General features: G+C 69.0%; 1 protein-coding gene across 1 annotated transcript; it reads left to right on the top strand.

Annotated features, from left to right (window-relative positions):
- The first annotated feature begins 13629 nt into the window (after window positions 1-13629).
- On the top strand, window positions 13630-15535 carry ASCL2 (achaete-scute family bHLH transcription factor 2). Its single transcript, XM_045821100.1, has 2 exons — window positions 13630-14501; window positions 15106-15535. Exon 1 carries the CDS (start codon window positions 13903-13905, stop codon window positions 14482-14484), a length of 582 nt encoding a protein of 193 aa, XP_045677056.1. The 5' UTR covers window positions 13630-13902; the 3' UTR covers window positions 14485-14501; window positions 15106-15535.
- Window positions 15536-21366: the final 5831 nt, after the last annotated feature.

Below are 21366 nucleotides of genomic sequence, written 5' to 3'. Positions count from 1 at the left end.
CCCCGGCCACAGCCCCGTTTCCCAGCGCCCGCTGGCTGGGGGGCGGGGGGCAGCAGCTGGCAGACTTCAGGCTCCACCACGTCCACCCGTGAGCCCCCCGCCCTCGGACCAGCCTCACCCCCCCTCCCCAGCACTCCGCTGCGAGAGGAAGTGGCACCGAAGAAAGCCACCGGACCCCCAGCCCTGGGCCACTCACCCCTCCCCTCTGGACCCCTGGGGTGGCCACCCACTTCCAGGGCAACCTGTGGGACCGGGCAGGGACCCTGCACAGCAGCTGCAGCCCCAAGGGGCGGGCCCACGGGGACTGGCTGCCCCACCCCCATGGCCCCGTCCTCAGGGTCAGGCCTCACCACACACGGGTGGAGGCTGCTTCCTGCCCACGTTGCCAGGGAGACGCGGGGCTTTGATCTGTGGGCCTGGGAGTGCACATGTCTGTGACATGTGTGTACACATCCACTCACCCACGTGTGCACACGTGCACAGTGTGCACATGCATGGCTTTACGCGTGTGCACACGTGTACACGTGTGTTCGGTTGTCGACACACATGTTCCGGCATGTGCACATGTGCCCGTGTTTGCATTTGTGTGCCAATGTGTGTGTGCTTCTCTGTGTGTGATCGCATGCCGGCGTGAGTGTGCGCACACATGCATGCATGCAGGTGCATGTGTGTTCACATGCATGTGCGAATGTGTCTGTGTGTGCACCCCTGGGTGTGTGAGTGTGTGCACCTGTGTGTGTGGAGCGTGTTATTTGCCATTCGGGGACCTCCTCGCCCCCTCGTTCTCCCCCTCGGCTGAGCAGGCTCATTGGAAACTGTTTTGTCGCCTGCCCTCCCAGTGGCCAGGACTGGGGCCCCCGAGCAGTAAGACCGCCACGCTGGGCTACAACCCCCAGGTGCCTGTGCAGGAGAATCGCAGGGGCTGCGTGCAGCACCCCCGTTAGGGTGGGGAGCCCCGCCCCCCTGAGCGGGGCCACGCACAGCCACCCCCTCCACTGGGGGCGCAGGACGGACGGCTGGCGCCCGACAGCACGCCTCAGCCAGGCGAGGTGGCCGGCCTCCCAGGGGCAGGCCACGCGGAGAGCACGTGGCCCGAGGTGACCTGGTGGGGTCCTCCCCCACACCCACGCCCCCAGGCTACGGAGACCCCAGCAGGGGACAGCCCGCAACCACCGATCAGGCCTCCCCCACACCGTCCGCGTCCCCGCAACGAGGAGGGTCTGAGAAGCCGTCCCCGCCCAGAGTGGCCTGGGGGGGCGGGGGGCTGAGTGTGACTTGGGGGGGGCCCCTGGATGGGTCCTGGGTGGAAAAGAAGGAGGGGAGACGCGAGGAGACTGAACGGGGCATGGCCGTGGCGGGCAGTGGCAGGCCCGCGTGGACTGGTTCGCTGTGACGGGTGCCTGCGCCCACGTCAGATGTCAGTAGGGGGACCGGGGTGCCCGGCACCGAGAGCCCACTGTGCTGTCTTCGCAACTTTTCCGTCACCCTAACTCTGTCCGACGTACGTTGTACTTGAGAAGTCGGCGGCGTCCACCACCACAGCCTCGCGGCGCCGAGGGGGGCGGGCGCTGCGAGCCGGCCCCGCCCCGCTGCTCGCCGGCGGTGAGCTCTCGGCTCACCCCAGTGCCTGCTCGCCCACTGGGTCGCCTGCACGTCCAGGGATGTCACCCGCCCACCTGCTCAGTTACCCGCCTGCCCACCTGTTTCCTTGCCTGCCCGCCTGTAACCCGCTCGTCTTCTCTCAGTTTCCGTCCACGCGGCTCTCCGCTCGCTGCCCCGCTCTCTCCCTGCCGCCCGAGCTCCCCGGCAGCAGCCTCGGGAACCCAGGTCAGGGGCGGAGTGGCCACCCCTGCAGCACCTCCTTGTCCCTGGGCAGCTACCTCCCTGGGCCAGGAGGGGGCAGCCTCCACCCTCCAAAGCTCACCCAGAGGGAAGGAACCCTTCTTCCCAACAGAGACAGCCCGGGGCCTGAGGGCTGGAGCCAGGGTGTCTCCGGCTCCCGACCCTGAGGGCAGGGACCAGACCCGGCCCCTCCCGCCCAGGGAGGCCACAGGTCAGCGCCGCGGTGTCCTGGGGCGCCTTGAGCACATCCTCACCTGTGCACCAGGCTCTGCCGTGCGCCCCTCCCTCCCCGAGCCCCGGCCGCCACTGACCCTGCAGGAGGGAGGGCCTGTGCCATCCTGCATGGGGCACCGCCGCCCCCGGGCACCGCCCTCCGGCCTGGTGCTCGCTGAGCTGGAGAGGCTCACAGATACCGGCCCCGGGCGACCCGCGCGGCACCGGGGCAGCCTGGTCAGCGCCCTCCCTTGCTCTGCGGTGAAGGTGCCGGGTGTGACCGTAGTCCTCGACTTGCCCCTTTCCTGCCGCACCGCACCCACCCACCGGTGTCAGTGTGGCCCCACCAGTCCACCCTCTGCCTCGGCCCTCGCCCGGGGAGCGGGGCCAGGAGGGAAGGGCCCAGCCGCGCCCGGAGCGGGAGGCCGGGGACGTGCCCTCGCTTGCAGGGCCCCGCCGGGCGCGCTAGGTGGAGCGCGGCGGGCTTTGTCTCTCTCCGGGCGTCGAGTCCGGGAGGCGCAGGTGCGCCCGGGGCGGTGTCCGCCGCCAGCTCGGGAAGCTTCTAGAAGGGCCCATCCTCGGAGACGGAGGGAGGCAGCGTGGCCTGGGCTGGGAGGGGGGCCAGGGCAGGGGCGGGCAGCGAATGGCTGCGGGTCTCCCTTCGGGGCGCTGAGAATGTTCCGGAACTGGACGGCGGTGGCCGTCCACCGACCTGAAGGCCTCACACCTGTGTGCTTCAGCCCTCGCCGAGGGTGTTTGTTGATTGCAGAGAGAGAGGAAGACGGGGCGGGGGGTGGGGGACATCGATGTGAGAGAGAAACAGTCATCGGCTGCCTCCTGGACGTGCCCCGACTGGGGATCGAACCCGCAACCCTTCCGTGTACGGGACGACGCTCCAACCCACTGGACCACCTGGCCGGGGTGACCTGAGCACTTGAAAAGAGTGAATTCTGTGGTGTGTCAATTGCCTCAATAAAGCTGTTCTTTGGGTTGAAAAAGAGAGAGAGAGAGATGCCCACGCCCACCCAGGGGCGGAGGGCGCCCCTGGTGGACTCCCTCGCCCTCCCCTTAGGCCCCACTGGAAGTGTCTCCCGGACTCACGCCCCCTGCCCAGCTCCTGGCGGGCGCGGGCCAGGTGCCAGGTGCCAGGTGCCAGGTGGGAGCCTTGAAGGTGGGAGTGAGGCCACGGCATCTTTCATGCTCCAGGTTCTGTTCCGCCCACCGGGGCTCACCCGGCCGGCTCGCCCGGCAACCCCAGGCCCGGCGGTCCCGCACCCAGCACCCAGCGGACCGTGCGCCTGCGGCGAGGCACCCCTGTGGGCCCTGCTGCTGTGACGGACGCGGGTGACACGGCCCGGGACCCCCGCCCCCAGTTCTCCCTGCCCGTGCAGTTGGGAGCCCACCGTCTCCCTGGCTGCGGTCTCCCCGACGCCTCCTGGCTCCCGAGTGCAGCGGGGCGCCTGTCCTCGCCTCTGCCTCCACGCGGCAGCCTCCAGCCGGCACGAGGTCCCCAGGCCTCTCAGCGCCCATGACACTGTCTCTACGGGTGTCTGTGTCACTGACTGAGGTGCCATTTCTCAGGCGTCTGTGGACTCCGCCCACCCGGCCCCTTGCTGAGATATTGGGGTCCCCCAGGGACAGAGGCGGGAACCTTTCTTCTTTCCCTCCCCGCTCTGGCTGCTGCGGCGATCCCATCCACGCCGGTGCACGTGAGCATCAGTGGATGCGGGGGCACCGCCGTCCCGCCCCCGCCCCCACCCCCGCCCCTGGGGGCTGACAAACCGAGAGTCCCCCTGTGAGCGGGACCGTCCCGTGCTGGTCCTTCCGCGCACAAAGTCTAGCCCACCCTGTCTCCCTCCCTCCTCTCCCGCTCCGCCCAGGGATCTGCAGCCGCCCCAGTCTCCCCGGTCTCCCCAGTCTCCCCAGTCTCTGGGACCCACCCCTCAGCCTCAGGAGGCCTCGGCGCTGGGCCTGGAAGCAACGCTCGAGGGGGGGCTGCGGGAGAACCATCTGGCCCGGCCCGGCCCGCGTCAGGCCCCTCCCGGCTCCCTCCCTCCCTCACGACCCCGGTCCAAAGCCCGGAACAAACGTCCCCCCACCCGGGCCGAGTTTCCACGGCAGGAGGCGGTGGGGAGCTTGTGCCCAGACAGGGCGCCCTGCGGGTGGACTCGGAACCGTTGGTTAAATTAAAGCTGTGCCTGGCGGGGTCCTCGGGGGGCGGGGGGGGGTCAGCGTTCGCCCTTTGTCATTTATATTTCGTGGGGAGGAACTCGGAGACTCTGTAACTGTCCCGTCCTCCTGCAACAGCGGGCCCACCTGGGCAGCCTCAGCCGCTGATGGCTCTTACATCGGTGGTCACCACCCCCCCCACCCAGGGTTCTGCCTTCCGAGGCCGCGGTGAGCCCAGGCCACCCGTGCCCCCGACCACCCCCCGAGTGCGAAGGTGCAGACGCCGACAATCCGCGTGTGGTCAGTCGCACATCGTCCTGAGGGGCCTGGCGACATCTCCTGGCCTGTCCAGCCCGGGCTGTGACTCACCCACCCCCTGGTCCGGGGTCCCTCCCTGTTAGTCACCCGGTGGCCGCCTCGCTTAACAGACCCGTGGGCCCCGTGTCCCTGAGCTTGTGCCCCAGGGTCCCTTCCTCTCGTCCCGGCCCAGCCACGGCTCCGCCGCGGCCACTCGGCCGCTCCCCCCCCCACCCCCTGCCTCCCTGGGGGGGGACCGTTCACAGCAGCCCCCCCCCCCCGCCCCTGCCCAGTATCCATGGAGAGCCTCTCTCGGCTGAGCCTCTGGGCTCCCGGCGTCCCAGCAGACGTCACCGCGGGCGCAAACCCCCTTCGCTGGAGAACCACCTGCCCCTGCGTCCGAGGTCAGAAGCCCCAGAGCGCGGGAGCGGGCGTGCCGAGCATTCCTGAGCCCGGCTCCGGCTTATCGGAGGGCGGACGGCCCTGCGGCGGCGCTGTCCCGGCGCCCGCGGCGCTCGCGCTGCAGCAGCCCTTCACGTAGAGGCCTTATCGTCCCACCGCATCACGAGACGCGGGCGAGCCCGGGGGAGGCGAGATATCCCGACGGCGGGGCAGGGCGGGGCAGGGGGCGCACACCCACATTCCTCGCGCGGCGGCGCACGGTGACAGTGGTGCTGTCTTCCGCTTGGTGGTTGCCGTCGGCCTCTCGCTGCGCCGCCCTCCCGAGCGAGAGACTTCGCGTGGGTGCGCGCGTCCAGGAGGAGACGCAGCAGGAGGGTGTCTCGGTGCCGCCCGGGGTCTCGGGCATCCGCGGGGGTCGTGGAAGGTCGTGGAACGTGCCTTCCCCCCCCCCCCGAGAAGGGGGCCCGAGCCGTCCACAGTTATCAGCTGGCGTTCTGCGGCTCCAGAGCCTTATCTCCTGCGCTCTTGGAATGAGTGAATAAATGCATCACGACAGGCTGCGGTCTGTCGCGGCCGCCTCGTTCTGAGGCTCACATTCCAGACACCCCCGGCACGGAGCCCCTGCTAGCCGGTTTTGGGCGTCGTTTTGAGAAATGTCCCTCGTTTTTGCTTACGTTCTGAGGCATCGGGGTGCCCCGGGTTCATCCTGCGACCCCCCCCTCCCTCCACCCGGGAACCGGCCGAGGCTCCCTGAGCTCTGGCTGCTGTTCTCGGGAGGCGGTGCGTAACCTCCAAGATCTGGGCGCCCGGCGCGCTCGGTGCTGTCTGGGCGCGGGCTGCTCTGGCTGTCCGGCGGGGGACTCCCTGCCTGCCGGTCCGTCCGTCCGGCTGTCTGTCTGACGCACGGCGGCGGCGCTGTCAGACTCTCCGCATCAGAAGCCGTGTGTTCACGGCCACCCCCTGACTGCAGCCCGGCGTCACCGGGCGTGTTCGGGGCGTCGCCCGTCCCGTCTCGGGCACCGGTGCCGCCGCCGCCCACCAGACGGCTGGCTCCCACCGTCCCCCCGCGCGCGCGCACACACACACACACACACACACACACACACACGGAGCTGTCCCCTCCTGCGTGGGACCGTCCCCCGACCTGCTGGTGCCTCCCCAGGCCTGCCGGGTCCCTCTTCCCCTGCCGCCCCCCACCCCCCAGCCTCTTTCTCGTAGAACCCGGCTGTCTCAAAGGAAGGAACCTGACAGCATGTTTCACGAAATAAAACAAAAGGGAAGGAAAGGCGCGACCCTCCCCTGGCTCTGACCGGCCCCGACAAGGCCGGGACTGGGTCCACCCCGTGCCCGGGACCGGACGTGGCCGTGGCCCCTCAGGGGACACACAGACCCCGGGCACTGGGGTCTGTGGAGGCGGGAGCCACCACGGCCCGGCGCTCGTGCTGCATGGGAGGCAGAATCACAGGGACGGGCGGGCCGGGGGTCCAAGGCGCCCCGAGAGACTCTCAGAGACACGGGGGCGGCGTCAGCAGGAAGAATGGGGGAGCGGAGGCCCAGCCAGGGCCCCGGGCGAGGTGTCGGGGCGGCAAGGGGGGCGGTTCAGCACAGACCGAGCGGGCCATGGCTCGTGGGCGCATCGCTGGGGCGGGCTCCCGGGGGGCAGACCGGGGCGGGTCCAGGAGGCTCAGCAGCAGGGCAGAGCACACGGGGACGGGGGCGGGGGGCCCACGCTGGACAAAGCAGTAGAAACAGCCCCCCTGCACTAGAGAGATGGGCGTGAGGAGGGCTCTCGAGGGCCAACGGGACCTAGGAGGGGGCAAGAGAGGCATCACGGTGACGCGTGAAAACACACTCCACACAGGCCGGCTACCCTGGGAAGGGCAAGGTTTGCATTTTCCTTCTCCAGGGCAACGCCACATGGGAAAGGAAAAGAGCCGTGTTCCGGAAGCAGGAGAGAAAGAACTTTGCACGGGGAGGGGGTCCCAGAGGGTGTCCTGTTGTTTAAGGTGGCGGGGGGCTTTCAGACACACAGCCCCTCCACACATTTAGAATATCCGCCACCAGAACACCCGCGTCCACGCCAGCCTAGTCCTCAGCCAGCAGGTGCCGTGAACCCTGGAGGCCGCCGTGCGAACACGGCCCTTGGTGGAGTGGCCGAGCTGCCTCGAGCCCCACCACCACCACCCGAGGGTGCCAGGAGGCCACGGACACCGCTCACTACAGGGACAGCACCAGGGCGCGTCTGGGGCCTCGCCCGGCGCAGGGGTGTGCCCAGCCTCCTCCGTGGAACACACTGGGGGTCCAGGGAGGACCCCGGTGGACGCTGTGCGGGGCACACAGACAGCCTTCAATGACGAGATGTCAAAGCCCCTAAAAGGCGGCATCCAGGGCCACCTGTCGCCGTCACGGCCAGGAGCCGGACATGCTGACCTTGCAGCGGCAGCACCCACGTGCAGGTACGGCAGCTCTGACTGCAAGGACGGCAAACAGGGACCTGCCCTGTCCAACAGTAAGACGTCCAACGAAACCAATAGGAAAACCCCAAACGGCCCTGGCTGGTGTGGCTCAGTGGACTGAGAACCAAGGGTCGCCGGTTCGAATCCCACTCGGGGCACAGGCCTGGGTTGCGGGCCAGGTCCCCAGGAGGGGGCGCATGAGAGGCAACCAACCTCACAGGGATGTCTCTCTCCCTCTCTTCCTCCCTCCCTTCCCCTCTCTGTAAAAATAAATAACGTCTTAGGGTAAAAAACCCCACGCACACAGGGTGCCACAGAACACAGTGAGACCAACGACAGTGTGGGGAGGGGGGGGTTGCGGGCGGACCCCTGCACACTCAGGTTCTGTGCTTACAAGTGTGAACTGGGCCGTGAGAGCACTTCCGTGCAGAGCCTCGGGATGAGACACATCCCCACTGAGTTCACGGCAGGCGTCCCGTGGGCGCCCAGACGTTCCGGGGGGCGGGGGGCACAGCTCAGCCCTCCAGGGGTGGGACCCCGTGTGTGTGTGTGTGTGTGCGACGGAGGACCAGCTCCCCAGTGCGCACAGGAGACCCGCTGTGGGTCTGCGGGGGGCTGTGCGGAGCCCAGGGCCCAACCTGGGGGCGACGAGCGGGGTCTCTCTCTGCACTTGCGGTCATCTTCAGCTTCTCCCGCCCGCGCTTCCCGCTGCCCGGGTCGGAGCGCCTTCTGCCGTCACCCGTCACGAGGAGCTGACGTTTCTGATGCCGCCGTGCCTCCTGCGTTCAAGTCCACTCTCCCACGGCTTTCTGCAGGGTTTGTGTGTGTTTTGCTTTTGCCTTTCTCTGGGTTCTTGCCGCCTTGCTGACCTCACTCCCGTGTGTTTCTAGGTGTGGTCCAGTTCCCTCCGCGGGTGGTCCTGTCTCCTCTTTCTTTCCCGTCTGGGCCCACCCCCTTTCTCCTCGCCTCATTGCACTGGCTGGCACACGCAGAGCGATGTCAAAGAGAAGTTTCCAGAAGAGACGTCCTCGCCTCGTTCCTGATGGTAGAGGACAGTCGTCCAGCGGGGAGGAGGCATGCCCGCCCTTCCGAGGGCTCGCAGTGAGTTCGTGTAGAACTGGTTTCGCTTCCTCTGCAGCTGTTTGGAAGGGGTCCCCAGGTACGCCCCCCGAGGCAGGTACCGCCCCCCCGCCACCCCCCAGGCCTGCGGTCTTCCCGGTGGGTGGGAGAGATTTCAGTACAATTTGCTGAAGGGTCACCGGACCCCTCTGCCCCCCCCGTTTCTTCCTGAGTGCGTTTTGGCCGCTGGTGCGTTTCAAGGAGTCCGTTTCACCTGCACCAACGCGACATCGTTGGCATAAAGTCCCCGGTGTCCTCCGGCTGCTCCTTAACCCCTGCCGGCTCTGTCCCACCGCCTCCCGCGTCCCGGGGGCGGGCGATGACCGGCTTTCCTTCTCGTCGGGAAGGCCTGCTGGGTTCCACGGACTTTCCCGACCGCCGGCGCCCACCCCGCCGACTCCCCTGCCGGCGGCTCCCCGTTTTCCTGGCTGCGCCCCGGCTCTCGCGTCTGTGTTTCCCCCGCTCACGTCGGGTGTCGTCGGCCCTTGTTTTTCCGATTCCGTCCGTCACGAGGAGGCTGGGGCCGGCGACCAGAGCTGTTCCGGACGTCGCTTTAAACTTGGCTCGAAGCACCACCTGCCCCCGTTTGGAAACGTTGTGTTTTCCTTTTCATTCACTTGGTTCCAGCCGTCTCAGATTTGAATCGGGTTATTTTGATTTTTTTTTTTTTTTAAATTTTCAAGCATTCGGAGGTTTCCCAGACATGTTCCCCTTGCTGGTCTGACCCAGTCCCGCGATGGCCAGGGAACACACTTCGCATAACTTGACTCCTTCTGCATTTCCCCAGGACTGTTTTGTGGCTCGTCGCGCAGTTTCATTTGGCAACTGTTTCTCCTGCCTTTAAAAGCAACGTGTACTTTTCTGTTACTGGGCGGAATTTCCTACCCACCTCAGGTCGAGTTGGATGAGAGTGCCATGTGCCGTGTTTTGCCTTGTACGATGTGCACTTTTTTTGCCCAGATCTCTGAGGGAGAAATAAGGACGCACACGATACATGGGTACAGTGATTCCATACCAGGGGTATCATAATCTGTGTATCGTGTGCATGACAACGTGGGCACGCATTATACACAGTGAATTAAAATACAGTAACTGAGCCCTGGCTGGCGTAGCTCAGTGGATTGAACACGGGCTGCAAACCAAAGTGTCGCAGGTTCAATTCTCAGCCAGGGGTACATGCCTGGGTTGCAGGCCATGGCCCCCAGCAACCGCACACTGATGTTTCTCTCTCTCTCTCTCCTTCTCCCTCCCTTCCCTCTCTAAAAATAAATAAATAAAATCTTTAAAAAAAAAAGAAACATGGTAGCTGCTGTCTGGGTTCCCAGTCCTCTGTTCACCTGCCCGCTCCCACGCGAGGGTGGGAGGCTGGTGGCCTACCCTCCCTGTGCTGGCAGGTCTGTCTCTCCCTCTCCTGCGGGTCTACCATTCAGGGTGGTGGGAGCCTCTCCACTGACCCCTCCGTTGTTATGAGTGACCTTGATCCTGGGCATGGCCTCTGTTCAGAAAGCTACTTTTTCCGACGCTCACACGGCCGCTCCCGCCTTCTTTGCCCCTGTCCCCCGTCTGTAAGAAGCCGGAGCCCTGAGGCTGTTGGAGGGGCCAGTCTCTGGGGGGGGGGCGAGGTCACGGGCGTGTTTCCTGGGACCCCCCCACCCTCTGTTTGCTCTCTTCTCCACCCCGAGTCACTCAGGGGGCCGCTCCTGTCCCTGCGCATCGGGGTCAGAGAGGGCGGCCTGGAGGCCTGGCCCGTCTCCAATGTGTGTCCCGCCTTCACGGCCTCACGTGCCCACGGGAGTGAGTGTGGGGTGTGGGGTGAGCCTCCTGGATGGAGGACAGCGTCCCCAGCGGGTTGGGCCGGGTCCCAGGGTCACAGCCCCGGGAGCCCCTGTCGGCCCCCACCCTCGGGAGAGGCCCAGGCTGGAGCCATGTGTGAAGGCAGAATCCGTGGAACCGGGCTGGCCCGTGCCCCCCTCCCACTCGAGGGCCAGCCTTCGGGGAGCGGCCACCTCTCTCCGGCCTCAGTTTACTTGTCTGTCACCTGAGGCGAAGGTTCTTTCAAATGTGGGTTTCGTTCTGATTCATCTCCGGCGGGGCCAGGGGATCAGGACACAGCTGCCACGGAAGAGGTGGTCTGTTCGAGTCCCCAAGGCCAGGGACAGGTGGCGCCACCCAGGGCCACACCAGGACACCGGGGTGGCGCAGGGGGCAGGGGGAGGGGAGGACGTGGGCCTTTATTGTGGTTTCCGAGGGAAGCGGGCGAGCAGGTGTAGAGCTGGCTAATTTGGGTAATTTCGTCGGGCTCCGAGGCGTCGGGGCTTTCCCCGTCTGTCTGAGGCCGGCCCTGCGCAGGGGGGACGGCAGGAGACGGCCGCCCTGCTCGTGACAGGGGATGGAGGGAGCTGGGCTGCGGGCTCCAGGCCGGCCTCGCGCGACGGGGGCCGGTCCACAGTCAGACGCGCTGAGGGTGCGCCTGCCACCACGTGGAAGGACCTCGAGGCCAGTGCGCCGACGGTGTAACCCAGACGCGGAAGGAAGGGCGGCGGAACTGCGTGACCGCACGCACAGGACGGCCCTGGAGGGTCCGACTCACTCCGAGGGGTGGGGGGGGGGGGGCGGGCCTGCCTTGCTGACAGCCCGGCGACAGCTCCGGGAGGAGACCCGGGCGAGGGCAGAGGCCGGGAAGGAGTGTGGCCCGGGGCGGGTGTCCGGGCGCAGCCAGCCGGCCCTCGGCAGAGCCTGACCACGAGGTGGCACACCGGGAATTCTCCCCTCGGCTCTGTTGAGAGGCCGCCCACTCGCACCGTACAGTTCTCGCATTTAAAGTGCACAGCCGCGTGGCTGTCACCTCCCTTGCGGGGCTGTGCGGCCGTCGGCACGGCCGCCGCTAGACCGCCTCCTCACCTCGGAGGGGACCGGCACCTGTGGGGCCTGAGCTCTCCCGCGGGGACCCAGCATGCAGGGCGAGGACCCCGGGAGGCCCAGTCGCCCGCCTGGCTCCCAGCGGAACTCGGGGGGAGAGAGACACCCCCCACCGCCCACCCCCCACAGAACCCTGGGAAATAACGAGCCGTCATCCGAGCCACCAGCACCAGGGTGGCCTGCTCCGTGGGGGTAGACAGGGAGGGTCTCCAGGCCCCAGAGGCCGAGCGGACGCCCAGCCGGGACCCTCCTCAGGACCCTGCTGGCAGGACTCAGAGACTTTCCTCGAACCCAGGCCGGGGCAGGGGAAGGAAGGCAGGCAGCTCCACCCCTGGCTGAGGTGTGCCGCGGGACCCGCAGGGCAGGGCAGGGCCTGGGGCCTCGCCCGGGGGGGAGGCGGGGGGAGCTGGGGCTCCTACACCCTGGAGGGGAAGAAGGCGGGGGCCCCCCCTGAAGTCTGAGGCCTGGCGTCCATTTCTGTCTGGAGCGCTCTTCTGGCCGGAGGTGCGGCTGGGCGGCTCTGGACACAGCCTGAGCTTCCTGAGTCAGTGTGCTCCTAGGACGACGCAGCCCCAGGCCTACCTGCTCCGGGCAGGTGCCAGCCCCTGGGGTCACTCCGCGGGCAGGCCCGAGGGCCCGGGGCCACCTGCCTGGGAAGCCCCGCAGGGAGACAGGCAGGCGGGAGCCAGTGGCACCAGGCCCGCCACAAATACTCCCCGGCTGCCCTGCCCCAGGTGGTGGGGCGCCGGGGCACCAGGGCGGAGGGGGTCTGCCCCATCACCCCCTCCCTGCACAGAGGTCCTGGCCCAGGCGGGTCTGGTGACCCTCGAGGAAAAACCAGCACCGCTAAGTCCGCTCCGACCCGGACACTTCCCCTCCGTCAGTCAGAGAGAGACCCCGTTGCCCCACTTCCCCAGGGAGTCGGCCCGCCGCTGCCCGGCACCCTCCCTCCACCGCCCGCCCGACCTCAGAGCCCTTAGGGCGGCAGGAGAGGGGCACCAGCTGAGGATGGGAGGCTGAGGCTACAAGGGGGGTGCTGCGGTAAAAAAAGGAGAGGGCCACGAGCTGGTAGGCCCCTGCGTGTGCGACCCTGGCAAAGGAGACCCGGACCGCAGGAAGATTTGGGGGAAATATGGGACAACAAGGGAGCCGTGGCGGTGGGGCACCGTGCACAGCCGCCCCGGGTTAGTGTTGGGGTTAGGGGTCCCATGCTCCAGGGCTCCCGCAGGCCCAGGGCGCACGCAAACCACAGGCAGGGAGTGTGCGTTAGAGGCTGGGGAGAAGGCACTCCAGGCACCTGAACCCCAACTTCCCTTCGCCCCACCCGACCCCAGCGTGCCAGGTCCCAGCTACTCCTCAGGCTCCGCCCCACCCAAGGGCTACATCGCCGGCTCCCATCCAGGGTGGAGGATTCACAGGTGGGCAGCTGGCGGGGGAACAGGTGCGCTTGGGGGTGCGCCCCCACCGTGCACTGGAACCCCCGGTCGCAGGGGGAGGGACCAGGAGGGGCAGAGCGGCAGCTTTGTTGGAGGCGCCACGCGCCGAGCACACGCTCTTCCTCCTGGGGGCCGGGCACGGGGCCCCGCCCGCAGCTGGCGGGTGAACGGGCGGCCCGGCCCGGGATTGGCTGAGACCCGGGCCTCCGCCTTTCCACCGCAGGGGGCTGGGGTGCGGGCACCGGCGGCTCAGCGCGTGCGGCCCCCGGGGATCTCGCACGCCCTGGGTACAGCTGTGCAGGCCCAGCGGCCACGCCCCCCGCCCCACGGCCCGCGCTGCGCGTGCGGGCGACTGGCAGCTCCGGGGACTAACAGCCTGCGCGCAAGGGTGGGGGTACGGGACTGTGGCAGACCTCGGGACTGCACTGGGGGGGCGGGGCAACAGTCGCACCCGGGACCTGCTGACGGCACCTGGAGGTGGGCGGGGGGTGGGGGGCGTTGCTCACGGGACTTGCATAATGTGTCTTGGGGGGCGCACTGAGCGCTTGCTGCGAGCGGGGGTCCACCGGGGACCTACGGACTGCACCTGAGGCGGGGGCGCACCATGGGCCTGCGCACTGTTCCCCGGGGATGGGGTTGGGGGCGCGCTGTCGGCTCGGTCTTTGCAAGTTGAGTGCGCAAGGGGGAGGGCGGAACGTGGCGGGAGGGCGAGGCAAGGGAGGGAGGGCGTGAGAAAGGAGGCGGCGGCCGCGCGGAGGAGGGTTATCTATACATTTAAAAACCAGCCCGTCTGCGCCGAGTCTAGAAGGCCTGGGGAGCGTCCGACTGCACGCGCTAGACACGAGCGCCCCACGCTCCACCGCGCGCACGGCCCAACATCTCGGCCTGTTGCGGCTCGCTGTCCCAGACCTCAGAAGACCTGAGTCGCGCAGTGCCACAGGCCCCCTTGTGGCTTGACCGGCGACCCACCGCCCCCCGTTCTTCGGCCCGCATCTCTCTGCGGTGCGCAGGGCCTCGGAGGAAGCTCCGGGCGAGTGGCTGCGGGTGCGATGGACAGAGGCGCGCTGCCCCGGCTCGAGCCCCTCACGCCTGGCGTCTCCGGCGGCTGCGCCGTTCGGCCGCGACCCGCGTCCCCAGAGCTGCTGCGCTGTAGCCGGCGGCGGCGGCCGTGCGCGGAGGAGACCCGGGGCGGTGCGGCGGCCGTGGCGCGGCGCAACGAGCGCGAGCGCAACCGCGTGAAGTTGGTCAACTTGGGGTTCCAGGAGCTGCGGCAGCACGTGCCGCACGGCGGCGCCAGCAAGAAGCTGAGCAAGGTGGAGACGCTGCGCTCGGCGGTGGAGTACATCGGCGCGCTGCAGCGCTTGCTGGCGGAGCACGACGCCATGCACTCCTCGCTGGCCGGGGGTCTGCTGGCGCCAGCCGCGCTCCCCGCAGCGCCCCACGGGCCGCCCGGGACTCCCGCGGACGCCGCCTCGCCCTCCTGCGCCTCTTCGTCCCCTGGCTGCGGGGGCAGCTCGGAGCCCGGCTCCCCGCGCTCCGCCTACTCGTCCGACGACAGCGGCTGCGATGCCGCGCTGAGTCCCGGGGAGGGCGAGCTGCTCGACTTCTCCAGCTGGTTAGGAGGCTACTGAGCGCCCCGCTCCGCGAGGTAAACGCTGGGCGGCGGGGAAGAGCGGGGGTCGGAGGCTGGGGAGGCGCGGAGCGCCGGGGCCGACAGGACCCCCTGCCTCTCGGCCCGTGCCCCAGACCGCCAGCGGAGTGGAGGGCCGGGCCCGGGGAGAGCTTCGATTTCGCTCACGCTTCATTTTCCCTCAGCTTTTTCAAGCCTGAGCAAGACCGGCGTTGTTTGTCCGCGATTGCAAAACTTCCTCTCGCTGCTGCGCCGCGGAAGGGGGCGGGAGGAGATGGGGTGGCGGGGGGCGCGGCCCTCGGGCGGGTGCAGCCCGCGGCGCGAGCGGATCCCCGGGCAGAGCGGGGTGCTGGGAGGCGGGGTGAGTTTGCATTGCAAATCGCGCTCCCGGGACGGGTGGCAGAAATGAGTCGGCGCTGCTGCGGCCCTGACTCACCGCGGCTGCCGCGCTGCCCCGCCCCCCGCCCTGGCTGGGGCCGCAGACCGCCGCCGAGGCACCCACGGAGTCGAGCTCCAAAACCAACCAAGCAAACGAAACTGCCGCCTTCGCGGCGTGTGGGGGAGGTGGCGGCAGGGCCGGATCCCGCACTAACGTGAGCCCTGGTCTCCCTTGCCTCCGCAGCTGAGCCCTGGATGCCGAGGGCGAGGGGCGAGCGCGCCCGGCCCCTGGGAGCCGGCGCGGTGGGCGCCTCCGTCCGTCCCCGCCGCCTGGCGAGCCGAGCCACCAGCAGGCCCGGACCCCGAAGGATGGCGCTCCCCTAGTCGTCCAGCCTGACCACGTGCCCGTTTGCACTGCCCGCCCCCCCTCGCCTGGGTGGCCGGCCTCCGACGCTGACCGCCGGGGTCCCCCTGGGCTGAGGCCGGGGCATGCACACGCCCATGCACACGCACACGCACACGCACACTTGGAGGTTTTCCTGAAGGGAGAAGAGTTTTGAGGACACAGAGCATCGCTTTCTCACGTTGACTCTGCACGGCCTGGGTCGCTGGCGAGCTGGCAACGCCTTTGCTCGCAGAGACCCCGGAACTTGGAACACAATAAAGAGGGTCCACCTGGCCTCACCCCGGCTACCTGGAGTTTTTCTGCCTGGCCGAGCTGTCTGTGGACGTGGCAGCCCCTGAGGGACCAGCGGGTGCCTGGCAGGGGTCCCCAGGCAGCCCCCAGGCTGAGGGTGGGGAGAGGCCTGGGTTGGCCACGCTCTGAGGGCCGGCAGGCTCAGTAACCCAGGGCTGTGTCTCAGCAGTGTCAGGGGGCTGCCCTCTCCAGACCCTTGGGCTCCCCAGCCCCCAGGGGAGGGCTGGGCACCGGCGGGAGGGTCACTTCTCCCTGGGCCCCCCCCTTGCCTCCTAGGGTGGGGGGAGAGGCGTGAGGTCTGGAGCCCGACTGGCGTGGAAGAAACCAGGGCACCTCCTGCGGCCGGGGGCTTCCTGCAGCGGTCAGTGGGCTGGGGGTGGTCCGGGCAGGGCCCTTCGAGGTTGGAAAGTTGAGGCCTGGAGGCTGCTGACCAACACGGGGGGCTGGGGCCCCTGGCCGGGCTGCCTGGGAGTCAGAGCTCCGAGTCCTGCCACCTGTTGGGGGACCCGGGGCCAGTGGCTTGGCCTGCACAGGGGGGCTGGCGGCAGAGCCTGCCTGCAGGGTGCAGTGGGACTTAGGAGAAGGGACGGGCACCCTGCCCCAGACTCCCTGCCCCTGTGCCTGGAGCCCCAGCCTGCGCGCGTGGTGCCGGCCTCGGGGGCCAGGGCGGCGGCAGCAAGGCCCCAGCCGCCGCCCCACCCCCCGCCACGACATGGTGTGACAGCGCCCCGGAGAAAAACGGGGGGCCCCCACCCCCAGAACCCCCCTGCTCAGAGGGCCCTCGGAGAGATTGCTCAGCTCTACCTTTGACCTGGGCCTCGGCAGCTTTGAAGTGCAGGCTGCACCCAAAGCTCTCTTTTATTGCAGGGGTGGGGGCGGGGCTGGGGGGGATCCCCGGCACCCCTTCAGCAGGGAGTGGTTGGTTCAAAGCCGTAGCAACCCTGGGAGGCTGGCAAAGAGCAGATGCCTTCTGGGTAACCACGGAGACAGGGTCCTGGGGCTGGCGTGGCCCCGGCTGGGGTCAGCAGGCCGGCTGTGGCTCGGGGGCTGCAGGGTGGAGGGGACCGGCCTCCTCCGGGGGACAGAACGGGCATGTTGCACACAGGGCCCCCCCCCACCCCCGCCGTCAGCCTGCTCCCAGGGACCTCACCGAGCCTCAGGGCCCGGGCTCTCCTGCAACCCCTCACCTGGACCCCAGGCAGGGAGCGGTGGAGGTGGGCAGGGTGGGAACATACCTGGGTCTAGGGGAGGGGAGGACCCTGCGGGCAAAACCGCGCGGTCTTATCGCCCGGAATTCCAGGCGCGCAGACACTCTGGAACCTCTCCCGGCCCCTTCCCTGCGGCGGGACTTGGGTCGGTGGGAACGCTGCCCTCGTGAGGCGCTCGGTCTGGCGGGAACGCGGCACCCGGCCCGCAGGCGGCGGCCTGGAGTCGGTCCGAAGGCCGCCCGCGGGGAGGCCTGCCGGGCCGGGGGGGCCTCTGGGGGGCCCCCCCACCCCGAGCGGCGGCACTGCTGCCTGCACGTGCTTTTGAAGCAGACCCCCGACGCCGCACCCACACGCCCGTCAGTTCTCAAAGGAAACCCGGTGCGGCTCTCGCCCAGACAGACACCTGTCCCTTCATTCACTCCCTCAGACGCCCAGCCGGTGGCTCGGGCCTCCGGGGGTCCGGGGTTTGCGGGCCGGGGACCGGCCCCGGGCCCTGCGCCGAAGCGTCTCGGCCGTCAGCGTTTGTGGGCTGAAGAAGCAGGTCCCCCGTTCTGTGGCTTCTCCCGAGCCCCGGGGACCGCCCGCCCGTCCCCGCGCCCTCTGTGAGTCGGGGGCGGGGTTCAGGCGCAGACACCCGATCGGGTGCCTGCTTGGTTTGGGTCCCCATGGCCGCGTCCCATCAGCAAACATGGGGTGGCAGGTCACCAGTTGTCCAAGCGGGGACGCTTTTTGAGAGGGGTGTCCTGTGCTTGGTGACCAGCCAGGACACCGGTTGTGTCACCTGGGTACGGTGGCCTGCCTGCCTGCCACTCTCGTTGGAGCGCCCCCCCCACAGCATCCCATCCCCCTCCCCAATCACAGAGTCGGAATGTGGGCTCCCGGAGACCAAGGGCCTGCGGTCATGGGGCCCGCGTTCCTCAGTCCCCCCGGAGTCCCCTCCCAGGGTGAGGGGCTGCCCGAGGCCATCTGGGGAGGGCGCCTGAGCCAGCCCGCCTCCCAGCTCTGCTCGCCAGGGCAGAGCCCCACCGGGCCCAGGTGGCCCCGGCCTTGTCCACGCCTAGAAGCCGATTCCAAGGGGAAGGTGCCCAGCTGCTGGAGGGTGGCACTAGGTTGGGGACGCTGGGGACCCCCAATCCATGGGATGGGGAAATGGCGCTTTTGGCCCTGGGGTGAGGCTGGGGCGCCGGGGTTACTGTCACAGGGACTCCACGGAGTGACACTGGTAGGTGGGTGCATGGAGGGGGCGGCACAGCCCCGACGACCAGACCAGACCCCCCGGGGGACACTCGGGGCACCTTGTTCTTGTCTGGACACCGTGGGATCCCCAGAGGGCCCTACACTGGTGTCCTGGGTCTCTGCGGCCGGAGCGTGCCCCAGCCTTTGTCCCGAATGTGTCAGGACCTGGACGTGTCCCCCTGGGCTGTCCACGGGGGGGCTGTGCGGACACAGGGCTGCCCCGCTGGAGGCCAGCACAAGCACAGGGCCCCGGGCTGGCCGAGGCCCGTCAGCCGGTGGCCCTCCGTCCGCCCCTTTCCCGGGTCACTGCTTGTCCCCGACGTGGGTGGCTCCCGCCGACGGTCTCTCGGGAGGGGAGGCGGTCAGCCCCGACCCCTGGTCCACGGAAGGGACCCAGAGTGGGAGCAGGTACACTGCTCGGGCACAGGGGGGCCCAGGGGACTAAGGGGACGGGCACGGGTCAGGGGTGGCGCTGGCCCCGCACCGGCCTGCCTCCCGGCCCCACCGCCCCTCCTTGCATGGGCCCCGGGGGCGGGATGAAGAGCGGGGTCGGGCGACTGGGGGGCGAGGAGTAGCAGGGCTGCTGGTGCCTCCCCCAGCAGCAGGGCTGGGGCAGGCGGGGCGGGCGGGGTGCTCCGAGTGCACTCCACAGAAATGGGGGTCAGGGGGCCCCTCAGGGCCTGACTGATGCCGTCCTGAGTGATGGGGGAGTGATGGCAGGGGGACAGGCCCCCAGGAGCCCAGCCGCTCTGAGAGCGCCTGTCCCCGCATCCAGGCCCCCGCCCGGAGCCGCAGTGACGGGCCCGAGGGTGCAGGCGCCAGAGGTGCTCGGGGTCCAGAGCTGACCGGCCAGGCTGAAGCCTCGTCCACTTCCCGTCATGCCTCCTGGGGCCCCACAGCTGCCCGGAGGGCCTGTTGCTGCTGGTTTTCCTCTGGGACCAGAGGTGGAGGCTCCGTCAGCACCGAGGGACAGGGAAGCCGGGACACCCACTTGGGCCACCGGAGGCCCAGCCCTGGGTGCTGGACGGGCGCCGAGGGCTCTGTCTGCCGCCCGGGCTCCTCCTGGGCCGGGGCTGAGTAAGAGGAGGGGGGTAGAGAGTGGGCGGATGGAGGAGTGTTTGTGAGCTGCGCCCTGACGCCCCCCAACCTCCCAGGGCCCCCAAGGCTCCTGCCCGGCACCCCCCGCAGCCCCAAGGCCCAGCTGCTGGCTGTGATCGATGGCGCGGGCCCGTCGGCAGGGGCCTGGGGGCCCTGGATGCCACACGGCACGGCCATCCGCCGGCCAGCCTGGCCTCCGGCGTTGCCCCCTGCTGAGGCGGGGACCCTGGCCCCCCGACACAGTGAGATAGGCCTTTGTCACCACAGCTCTGAGCTCCCAGCTTCCCAGAGGCGGGGAGGGGCCTGCTGGGGGGTCACTCTGCCAGCTGTCCCCGCCCAGCAGCCCCTGCCCAAGGCCGCACAGCAGAGGGAGGGAGAGACAGGGAGCATGCCTGGTTGGCTCGCTGGGCTCAGGGCTGGCCAGACCCCTGGGACACACGCAGGGGGCCGGCGGGGCTGGGAGCCAGGTCCGGCCCGCCCGCTTGCTGTCAGCAAAGCCCTTTGTCTGCAAGGGCCAGGAGAACCCATGGCTCATGCACCGGGGCAGGCTGGCAGAGCCGCAGCGAGATCTTGGGGCCCTGATGGCGGGACGGGGCGGGGGGACCCTGACAAACATTGGAGCTGGGGGCCCAGGCCGCAGGCACCCCCTGCCTGGGCCCGGGGCTGTGTGTCTCCTCCCTGGGTGCCTCTGTCCCAGTCCCCTTTAGAGCAAGGGCACCGGTCACACAGGGTCAGGGCCTCCGATGGCCTCTGCACGGACCCTGTCCACACACGGTCACGCTCAGAGGTGCTGGGGTCAGGACTCTGCTGTGTGAATCTGGGGGCCACAGCTCAACCCACAGCAAAGGGCTCTCAAGCAATCCAGCCCCAGTGGTCACTGCCCCCTGTGCCCTGCAGGACCCCGCCGTCGTGACACCACCCCCGGCCGCAGGGAGGTGAGCACCGCTGAGGACACGGAGGCCAGGGTCCCCCAGGTGGCCTGGATGAAGCACCTCCCCCCCTCGGGCCCCAGCGAGCTCACAGAGAGGGGGACAGGCTCCCGTCCTCTTCAGGGAGGGCCCTGTGCACCCACTGTCTGTGACGTCATGTGACAGGGCGGTCCTAGCCCCCAGGGGCACCGTGGTCCCCTCAGCAGGGTGTCGAGAGCCGTGTCATGGAGGCGTCGGCATCAGATCTCTGCTCGCAGGACCCACTGTCTTTCCCTGCTTGTCCCCTCGGGCTCTGGGTGGTCCCTGAGCCCCCAGGTGGCCCAGGCCCCGCGGGAGTGGCCTCCCTCCAGCTCGGGTTACCTGTCCCAGGTGAGTGAGGAGGTGCTCCTCCCACTGCCCACCGGGCGCTTGCCTGCAAGCTCTGGGGTTCTGCCCGGGTCCCCAGAGCCCGGTCACGGCCCACACTGTTAGGCATGCAAATCTCTAAATGAAATCCAATTAATACCCAAATGAGGGCCTGGGAGCGGCTCCCGAGGCCTGGGGAGGCTGGGCCGGGCCCCCTCTCCAGCTCAAATATTTGTCTCTCATTTGAATGCCCTTTGTGGGAGGGCAGGCGGGTTGTAAAGGGGCCCGGCAGACAGAGCCCGGCTCTCGCACGCGAGGCCTGGGGAGGCCTGACTGTGCCAGGCTCGCCCCCTCTTCGCCGAGACTGGGTCCTGCCTGCACCACCTGGCAGGGCCTTCGGGGTCCCTTGGAGCCCTGCCTCCCACTGCCCTGTGGAGACCCCAGCCCTGCAGGCACCTTCCCCGCAGGTCTCCGGGCCGCACGGAGTGTGCGTGCATTAGTGCAGGGAGGTGCGGCTGACCCCCCCCCCAGGCCCCCTCTGGTCTCCGGGCTGTGGCTGTAGCCCTGACTGCCCACGGGCGGTCCGGGAGGGCTCAGTCCCTCCGGGCGACGGTGCCCGTGGTGCAGGCGTGGAGACTGAGGCTCAGGGTGTCCAGATGTGCCCCCAGGGCTGGTCAGGGTTGAGCACGGTTTCCAGGGAGGGGTCGCCAGGGCAGCTCTGCTCCGGGGTGGCGGGCTGGTGGGGTGGGACGCCCTTCCTGTGGCCGGCCACCCCTGGCAGTCACCCCCTCTCCCCTGAGTGCCCCTCAGCCCCAACGCGACCTCGCTCATTGGCCTGCAGGCCGTTGGGCTGAGCCCTCGGGGCCCGGCCAGGAGAGCGCGGGTATGGAGGATTGGCAGGTCAGGTCGGGGCTCCTTGCGCCCTGGAGGGGCGGGCCGGGGCAGGCGAGCAGGGCAGGGCCGCCTGCCAGGGTCCCTGACACCCACCCCGT

The sequence above is a fragment of the Phyllostomus hastatus genome, unplaced genomic scaffold (genome assembly GCF_019186645.2).
Source record: "Phyllostomus hastatus isolate PE091 unplaced genomic scaffold, TTU_PhHast_1.1 phas_scaffold_443, whole genome shotgun sequence".
Classification (NCBI taxonomy): domain Eukaryota; kingdom Metazoa; phylum Chordata; class Mammalia; order Chiroptera; family Phyllostomidae; genus Phyllostomus; species Phyllostomus hastatus.
Note: the sequence above shows the minus strand (reverse complement) of the source record. Positions and strands in the feature narration are given on the sequence as shown.